Genomic DNA, 10,000 nt, shown 5'->3' on the forward strand with positions numbered 1-10,000 from the left:
ACACAAGCACCTATTTGTTTGGACAGAGCTTAATGAACAGGGGCAGGGGTATGGGGAGAGAGAGAGATGGCTGGGGGAGGCAGAATGGACAACAAAAAGGCCTGGCTTATTTGACCCCTTGGGATTTTGATTACCTAAACAAAAAACTGCACTAGGCCAGAATTTCACTTACCCCAGAACAATTTCGATCCTTAAATTCAGTGTCGGACCGTAAAATGTTGTCATTGCACCTGAAGGTGGTTAAATCTAAAGGTGTTGAGAACCTAAAATAGGATTTTCAAAACTGCAATGGAGATCCCTTTGAGGAGCATACCTACCTATGTTACATAAACCAGTGGTGTGCAACAGACACTTTTTTGAAAATATGTTTTGAACTACCATGTAGAAATGTACAATAATCTGCTTCTACACGATTGAGGAAACCGTGGTTGACGAACAGGCATTTAAAACCTAAACAGACTCTTCATACTTGAATTTAAACATATCCAAATATTGTCTTTCTGCATGGCTGTGTAAACCACGTACAGTGGGCCTACATGGCAGTAGACTAAGACTAGACACCCGAGTCCTGACGTTGGATGTAACTACAGCACCACGGTGAATCACAGTGTTGTTTCATGGCTGCTCCTCCCTACTGTGGTAAGGTTTCACATGTTTCAATCCCTCCGAGTATCAAAAGGTAAACACTGATCCACCCATAGACGCATAGGTCACAGGGCGGCCGTCCAGGCTTTACCTACTTTAAGCACAGAACGTGTACAGCACACACCTACTCTATACCACAATATGTATTATAGCCTATTTAACAGCACAGACAACGGCAATTACCCCCCTGCCCCGAACACCCAAAAAAGACCTTTTCCCCCAGACTGGTTAATTTCCAGGCCTTGATATTAATCTGCAGCCCTCCCACCTCAAAGCCCAGGATTAGTCAATGCAACCCCCCACTCCCGCCCTCCTCCCTCCTCCCCACGCCCCTCTATCCCTCTCTTTTCAACTTACACCGGTATTACACAGATAGATAGACTCAGATTAGTGATGTGTTTATGTTGACAGCAGACGCTGGATTAGGTCATTCATGGGGGAGCGATGGAGAGGGGGAGGGCATTGTGGGGGGTGGGGAGGGCTGTGGGCTATTGAATCCACAGTCCAGTAAGTCTATCTGAAAGTACACACATAGGGATTCATTGTCCAAGCAGTCAAATGGTGGTAGTTGAAGAGGAAACCACAGTACAGCGCAATCCATATCAGATGCGAAATAAAACTGTCAGGAAGTAACTCCTTTTGACTGTCCTGTAGTCTCTCTCCAGTCTTATCATGTTGGATCACAACTGATACTGGTCACTTATCACAATTGATATGCTGGGCCACTTTAAGGAGAACACAAGTGGGGGTTTTTCATACTGTAACTGGTATGATTGGATTACTGTAAATAAATGACAAACTGTAAACAAATACATGACGATAACAACTGTACATTCAGTCCCATGTAGGTTCAGTCCCAAATCTGCAACAGTTGAGACAAGAGGTGAGTGAATCCTGTTTACATAATATACGCCATTTAACTGACGCTTTTATCCAAAGCGACTTACACTGCAGTGAGTGCATACAGTTCAGTATATAAGGTCCCAGCAGGAATCAAACCCACAACCTAAGCATTGTTAGCGCCATGCTCTACCAACTGAGCCACAGAGGACCACATGAACTGTATTCCTTCATTATTGCTAAAGAGGCTAAACAGACCAGGAGCGCGGTTTGAAAATAAACAGAGTACGATAAAGCATTCAAACTGTAAAAGAGTGAACTGAGTAACATGTAGCTGGGAGTGTATTGGCCTCTGTTGTTGTTTTTTTTTCCCTTGAGAAAACTGTTGTGGAATTCATATATCTGGGTGAATAAGAATTACACAGAGTTACCCTTGCTGCTCGACGTTGCCCTGACGAGAGAGGAGGAGTGATTAGTAGTCTCTCATGATCTTCAGTTGCTCAACACATGGCTACACTTTCCAGACCCCTCTTTCACCTATTAATGTCACTGACATCCATTTGCTTCTAATCTACCCTCTCTCAACCGTGTCCCTCCCATGTTGCAATGAGGCTCTTGTGCAACGTTAGGCTAGCTCGGTGTGTGTGTGTGTGTGTGTGTGTGTGTGTGTGTGTGTGTGTGTGTGTGTGTGTGTGTGTGTGTGTGTGTGTGTGTGTGTGTAGAGCAGCTCACATGGTCCTCAGGTTGTGGTGAGTCAAGCTCTCACTTCCCTTTTGTTTTTCCTAGAAATTACCAGGTGGCACTGTATATAAGTCATAACAGACAGTGACAGAGAGAAGCAATGGAGCTCTAAGCGTCTACAAGTCTCACATTACAAAATTAAGCTTTTCTCTTTTATTAGAGGGACCTTATTAAATGAATCTGTTATGACTCTTGTCAAAAAAGTTGGTTCCACTCACGAATGTGACATTGTTGTTGCATGGTCAATGGATTTTAGGAATGTGTGGCTTTTAATTGATGCTTCTCAAGAACTACATTTCAATGGTCTACTTGTCTCAGAAGTAACTGTGAATTGGTATTTCAAATAGGCCTGCAGCACATTGCCTACTAACTGTATTTGTCATCATTCACGAGGTTGTCATCAGCAACCGAATCCCCCCAATATGATCAATTTAAACTGAACTAAATACCAGAGTCTGTTTCATAAAGTTGTACATTACAAATGGAGGCAATTGATGTAATTTGGGTTTGATGTGTTTATTTGGTAAAATTCGACCATGTTAGTGATAATATAATTTAATATCATAGCCTATGCATACTTATCTGATGGCAGTATTTTAAAAGCTAATGGGACTAGAGATATAGTAAACTGAAATATACTTTATTAATAAACACAGTCTAAAAGAAAAACAGTTCAGAAATCGCTGCCCTTCCTCCTGGCATTGGCTGCGAGAGGAGAGGACACGGCACTTGCAGTAACTTTCTGAATGTCCACATCAATTCCCTCTGATATAGAAGTCTGTAATCTCATTTCATGGCGTTTAAAGAAAAAAACAGAGACAAAAAAAGGGGAGTTACTTGCGGTGCCCGGTTTCATTTGAAGGCCTACACCTCTGACTTAATCTCTAAATCGTATTGCTGATGATTTAACACATAATCCCGTCGTTATTCATGTAGGGCCTATTTACGTATGTTATGATTTTAACATTTATTAACAGTGGTGTTCCCGAGTGTGGTCTATGAATTCTAGTCTAAATAAAGCCGTAGTTATAGCCTAACGACGTTAAATAATTAACCATTAAATAATACTATTATTATTCTTATTATAATTATTATTGATAATAATAATAATAATAATAATAATGATAATAATAATAATTATTATTATTATAATTAACTGCTATTAATAATAATTAACAAAAACATTGATTAAAACAGTAATTGAAAATCATTTTAGGCGAGACATTTAACATTGAAATAACTTTTGCGCAAAATTACCTGATAACCTGTCGTCTTTATCAAGTTTCCAATATTCCTGGTTTCGTATGAGCTCCAGTCAAATCCAATTGGCTTTGAGTGGACTCATCATATAGTCGAGTCCATTCATTGGTGCTTGTATTATCCATACAGAAAATAAATACATGCAACGAAGGGAGGGGAATACTTTACCGACCACAAGGGTGTAACCCTCCGCTATGCACTTGGTTTAAAAGTAATTATGAAAATGATAGGGCACAATGATAAACAATAAACAAAATAAAAAGCCATCCTAATTGATAATCATGGTCATTTTGAAGATACGCCTCTATCACAGCGTATTTCCTCGATCCATGAAAACACTGAAGAGAAATATGTCCGCATCCTCCTCCTTTCGTTGTGGCACATTAAAAAACGCAGCCCACTATGCGGTAGGAAAACGAACGCTTTTCTTTGAGATTGATAACAGCAGACGAGAGAACGCGGTAGCCTATCCATTGCTGTGTTGCCACTGGACGAGAGAGAGAGAGAGAGGTGGAGAGAGAGCGTAAAGAGAGAGAGAGACACACACAGAGAGAGGGAGAGAGAGAGAGGGAGAGGGAGAGAGAGAGCAGGGATGCATACGCACATGCACAGGTAAACTACCTGTGTGATCCAATCAGGTACCTTGGCGCTCCTTTTGTAGGTTCCCCTTTTGCAGCATGGACACTGGCTGTCACCGGCGCATATTCTACCGACTCCCCTCTCACTGCAATGGCAGGGCTGTTTTTATTTCATCAATGATGTCCCCATTTGAAGTCTGATCGGTTGGTTATTTAAGACACCTTTGACTCAAAGCATAGGCAGCCTACAAATAATCACATTTATTTCAGGGGGTAGACAGACAACTTGATCACGTTTTCTAAAACGACGCTCACATACCCCTCAATTATCCCTCCGCGTGAAGATAGGTGGCGTGTGTTAGAGGTCTCGCGCCTCTGTATATTGCAGAAAAAAGAAAGAGAGCGAAAAAATGTCATTAGAAGAGGCGTAACACGTCAGTGCGTCCCCAGGTCTGTTTCGTGAAGTGGCTGAATAAGATCAGTCCTAACCTGCCCATCAGGAATAACGGTCCATCGTCAAGCTATTTCCAAGGCATATTTACATTGTTTGGGAGTCCACGGCGCATCACTTTGCCATTTTCTCTTTTTTGACGTTCTATCTTCTAACCAGCTGTTTGGAGGATCACGGTGACATTCGGGTAGGTGCACATTCATATCTTGTGATTTGATATCAGTTTGTAAGTGTGAAAGTCAAACATCAACGTGATAGTGGTGGATTCGCCCCGCTCATACCTACCTGTGCGCTCTGCGCAATGATCAAAGCTGGACCACTTACCTGCGCAGGTGAGAAAGGTGCGCTCGGCTCCAGGAGTGTGTACAGTAGTGTGTCTGCATGCGTCAACTGTACTCGCATGTACCAGATGTTTTTTTTCTGGAGAATCATAATGTGTTCGATGTTATTCATTCCGCTTACTTTGAGGTGACTGATAGGACACGGGCGTAGGCTATGGTTTGTCATCCATCTTATTCATTCGATTTATGCATACTGTTAGATCAACACATATTTGTTTTTGTTTTTTTTGTTTAAACATTCTGAATTTATGAACGTTCTCTTGCTTTGCGTAACTGTCGTTTGATCAGTGACCACTGATATCCCCACTGTGTTGTGTGCATTGCTGGTGCAAATGCCAAAGCCAAGTAAAAAAAAATAACACAAAAAACTGCAAGGCGATGCAGTGGCAAACATTTCGTAATTCAAGTCTAAACTAAGATCCGCGTTATGAGCTGGGTTTATATCATAGGCCTATACAGTTCATATTCATGTTTTCCCTTTATAAAGTCCAAAATATAAAATGTGTATACGGCAGTGGCCATTCCGTGTCGTGTGGTCCAAATGTTTCTTAGGGTTTTGTAGGCTATGTTTGTTTTCTCCTGTTACGGTTCGCTACCCTTTTAATACAAACTCAAGTGACTCTGCGTCCCTGCGTTTTACACAGGGCCACGGATACACTGATGTGCATTTTTTATCGGCTTGAATGGTTGACAAAATAAAATAAAAAAAATGTAGGCTATACATTTGTGACAAAGGGGAAGTTCGTCTATTGGAACATTTCCCCACATTTAAAGACTGCACAATTTTGCAAGTACGTTTCTTGTTAAATATGAGTATAGTCTTTTCCTGATATCATTTGGACAGCCTACTTTCCACAGCATCTTTTCACTCACAATCACTAGTTTGCACAAAGTGAAACTGATATATTTAGAATGATATGGGATATTTCGTTGAATCGAACAATTTGCTCAAATTGATAGAGGGAATTTGTGGAGATACGAAAATGATGTCAAATATTGTGGCCTAAACCTGCTTATTTTTGTCATACTTTTTAGGGGATTAAAAAGGAATATTTCTCGAGTGGGCTAGATTTCTGTTAGGAGATGACAGTAAAATCCCCATGACTGACACAAGGGACAGCCGGCCGTCATAATCCCTAAAATAAACGACATCAACAAGTCTAAGAAGTTTATGTGAAAGTTCAATTAAACGTGTACAAAAGGACGCACGGTTTGGGGCTTCAGACGATAGTCGACCTTGGTGAAAATATATGCCATTACTTGGAATCATCCTTGTAAGCTATCGAGTGTCTGCCTGTCCGTCCTCCTCCTCCTAGCTGCTCCGTTCACTGACGCCCCGTCCGATCAGAGAGACACATCAAAAGATCAGGCGACGGCGGACGCGTAACGGTCCTGCTCAAACTCTCCCGGAGTCTAACCTATATGGAGTTTTATTGAAGACTTTAGAGTGAATTTAGACGTTATATTTGGGGCCCCTGTAGTTGAGCGGGATCTACCAGTCATCTTGTCCCAACATTTGTCGCCGTTTTGTTTGGTTATTAGATACCGGAGTCTGCGTGTTGCTGATTCAAGGAGTCGAGCCCATGCGGACTGCCATCTGACCCAGCCTACTCTTATCAATGAAGCAGGAGATCATGGCGGAGGGTCCCCGGTGTAAGAGGCGAAAACAAGCCAACCCACGGAGAAAGAACGGTAAGAACAAGTTTAAAGTCAAATAATGAAATATGTGAAGTGTGAAGATGTGTAGGCCTACGTTTTGTCACTATTCATTCGTGGGACATCTTCGCGCTGTCCCCTTTCACATTTCGAATTCATTCAATGTGGGCACAGGAGAGGGGCACAGAAAAGTTCACTTTAATATTGTATTAAACTCTCATTCAATGAGAAACATATTCATGCTTAGACCTAACATGAGAATGATGAATAGCAAACTATGGGCCATTAAAAGTCGTAAGAAGGCTGTGAGAAAGGAAGGAGGCTCGATTAGCGGTTCAGCTAGAATGCCATTATAGCAGACAGGAAAACCGTTACTTGTGTGTGAGCGCTTCTCTTATCAACGGAATAGGTTGGAAAACCTGTGGATTGATTTGAACCGTAGTTGCTTTTGTTTATATTCTGTTATTTCAAAGTTATTCTAAGCTTTATGTCACGTTGATTAAACACTGTTTCGGTGTTGTGTGTATTGTGTTGTGAGATTATTGTCATTGATAGGCTACAGAAGTGCACTTGATGCATCAACAGACCTTTTAAGTCGAAGTCTTACAACGTCTTATTTATTTTAATTCGTGGTTCTGTTAAATTCGAGATAGAGCTGTTGCAATGACCATAACAACTTGGACGCACTGTTTCTGAAAGTGTCATTTGTTGTTTGTTCTGCTGCGGCGCTGCACAATAGGCTACAGCGCAATAGGCACAACACGTAGGCAATCCTGGACAAAGACTTGAAAAAAGTATCCGACTGCATTTCTTCTATTTTTGGAAGGTTACTTGAGTTGTTTTTTTGTTACAAAGTATGTTTTAGTTTGTAAGATCATTGATAGAAAAAAAAAAAAAACATATTGAAGAGGTCGAATTATGTTGGGTTAAGGAGTTGAGGGAATGACAGGGATTTTGCGAGGGGGGACATCCATTTGACGCTTCAGACGTGTGTTACGCAAAGTTCTATTTCATATCAGTGTACTAATATGGGGCCATATGGGAAAACATGAAAAAGGCTGCTTTTGAAATTACCTAGTTTTTTCAACATCAGATTTTCAGTTGACCGTTATTCTTTATTAGTTTTGATTCGTTCATTGATTCAGTAAAATCAATAGGTTGTTCAGGGTCTTTCCTGCTCTCAAGTAGCTCTAAGCACGTTTGTGATCCACTAAGCAACAAAGGCGTAGAGTGGGGTATTGCAGCTCTTTTTAACTGCACTGGGGTCTTTTTAAGGGCCTTCATGAGAAATGATAGTTTTGTTTTATTTCAAATACCACTCAGTCAATGAGGACAAAACAACTTGGCGACCTATTGACATTTGTTTTAAATCAAATTAATTTTAGTCAGCCAACCTTTCTTCAACCATTTTCGCCCTCTCAAGTTTTGTTAGATGCTTGGAGTATGGAGGATACCGTTGCTTCTCACTAATCAGCTGTACACTTTTATTATTTAGGCTACCATTTAAACGAAGTAGGCCTTCATTGTGCAGCCATTACCGATGTGTTGAGTGTCTTCCTTGGGGGGCGGGATTTTTATATCCTACATTAAACGATGCAATAACATTCTTTAAATGAATGGGATGAATATTGTTGCTTGTGCCTGAACATGTAGGCCTATTAGACTATTTGGTTCTATTTGTCCAAATTGACAGACAGTTATTATTGTACAGAAAAGCACTGAAGGAAACGATAAGTGTGACATTTTTATGGTTCCTGTTGCATGGTTGAACAGAGATGTGTGGCGAAGACATAATGACAATCAGGTGTGAATTTAGGCCGATAAGACCGAGCCTATTTTGGAATACTTTTGATTGTCTACTATAATGTCGACACTCTCGTGTGTCTGAATAGTTTTTGTCGAATTTCGACTTGTCTACTTATTTCACTCCAGTAGGCTACCAGCATATTATTCTATAAGACCCTGAGGCCAAACCTCAGCGTTACGCAGCAACTTCCCAAGGATGAGGATACTTGTCAGAGAACACGTTTTTGTTCGATTTGTGTTCATCCATATTCCTACCAGGCCTAGGCCTACTTGAAACCGACGCGTCGGTTCTCAATCTAAAATATGATTGAAGGCCCGAGTGTGGCCTTCGGTCGTTGTCGTGTTATTACGACAGTTTATTATGGTTATATTCTTCTTTGGATGACTACCCCCCCCCCCCCCCCCCCACACACACACACACACACCCCCCACCCCCGCACCCCTCCATCTCCTCCTCACCAACTCCTCCACTCTCAGGTCCCAATGGGAGGTCACATTAGGCCCTGTGTAACTCGATATGGTCGGCCTGTGCAGCGTTGTTGCAGTTCGCAGTTCCCCCCCTCTGGTGCAATACGTCACATCCAGCTGTGAGGGTTCGTTCGCTTGTGTGAGCGCAGCTGTCAAAAGCTCTCTGCTCCACCTCGACGTGCAGCCTGTAAAGTTGTTATCTTTCCTTTTTTCCCCCGTTTTATTTTCAAACCCCCCCCCCCCTCACCTCACCGTTATCCAAATCGACGAGCGTTGTATTAGTGAGAGGAGCAGAAATGACCGTGATTGAATGTCATCTGATTTAAGTGGATTAGACACCTTGTTTACGTCAATTTAATTATTCAAGAAAGTGGCTTGCTTACAGTAACATACCAGCATTTTGTCTGACTCATATCCTGTAAAAAAAAAAAAAAAGAAGAAAAAAAAAGAATGTTTTTGGGGTTTATTTCCATTGCAATCATCCGAGTTACCGAAGTAAAAATGTAGGTTTCACAATTTGTCAGGCCGTCATAGCTTGTAGGTTGGTGGGTCCATAAGTGGCTCAAGACAATGGGTCTTCATTGGAAGTGTGTCTCATTTCCATGCTCATACTGTCAGCAGTGTCAGGGTGCCCGCTGGACCATTCATGCCACATTTCTCACAAACGTGCCATTGTCCTAGTAGCTACAGACAGATACCTTTTCTACTGGCTCCTTATTTGTGCTGGTTTCTTAGACTGCGTTTCCCTCTCGCTCCGATTTGGTTGTTGCCATGCTTATCATGGCTGTTGGCATAGTTAAAGAGGCAGGAGAAGGCACTCTCTCACCCCCCACGTATTACACACACACACACACACACACACACACACACACACACACACACACACACACTTTCAGCAGGCCGAGGTCTCTGGCTCTGGCAATGCTGCGGTGGTCCTTCAGATCGCCTTTGGTATGATTACCACTCTCGCTCACATCAGTGCTGACCTGAATGCCTTTCATATCTGCTCCGCCATGTCTTACGCACCCACTCCTCCCCTCCCTCCCTTCCTCCCTTCTCTCCCCTCCCCTCCCCTCCCCTCCCTCCCTCCCTTCCTCCTCCCCACACCCCCTCAGTAAACACCCCCTGAGGGCAGAACAAAGAAAAGGAGCTCCTCTCCTCATTCTTAATCACAATTCAGGCCTTTCACCGCCGCCAGGCCGCTCTCGCATTCA

At 42.2% G+C, this 10,000-nt stretch overlaps 1 protein-coding gene across 2 annotated transcripts in view; it reads left to right on the forward strand.

The window, feature by feature from the left end:
- Positions 1-4,628: 4,628 nt before the first annotated feature.
- Positions 4,629-10,000, forward strand: part of zeb2a (zinc finger E-box binding homeobox 2a) — a 49,295-nt gene continuing 43,923 nt past the window's right edge. For both annotated transcript variants that reach the window (XM_083682358.1, XM_083682359.1), the window contains exons 1-2: positions 4,629-4,702; positions 6,399-6,548. In XM_083682358.1, coding sequence (XP_083538484.1) covers positions 6,476-6,548 — 73 coding nt within the window. In that variant the 5' untranslated portion in view covers positions 4,629-4,702; positions 6,399-6,475. The remainder of the gene's footprint in view (positions 4,703-6,398; positions 6,549-10,000) is intronic.

This window comes from Argentina silus (genome assembly GCF_951799395.1).
Source record: "Argentina silus genome assembly, chromosome: 12".
In the NCBI taxonomy this organism is placed as follows: domain Eukaryota; kingdom Metazoa; phylum Chordata; class Actinopteri; order Argentiniformes; family Argentinidae; genus Argentina; species Argentina silus.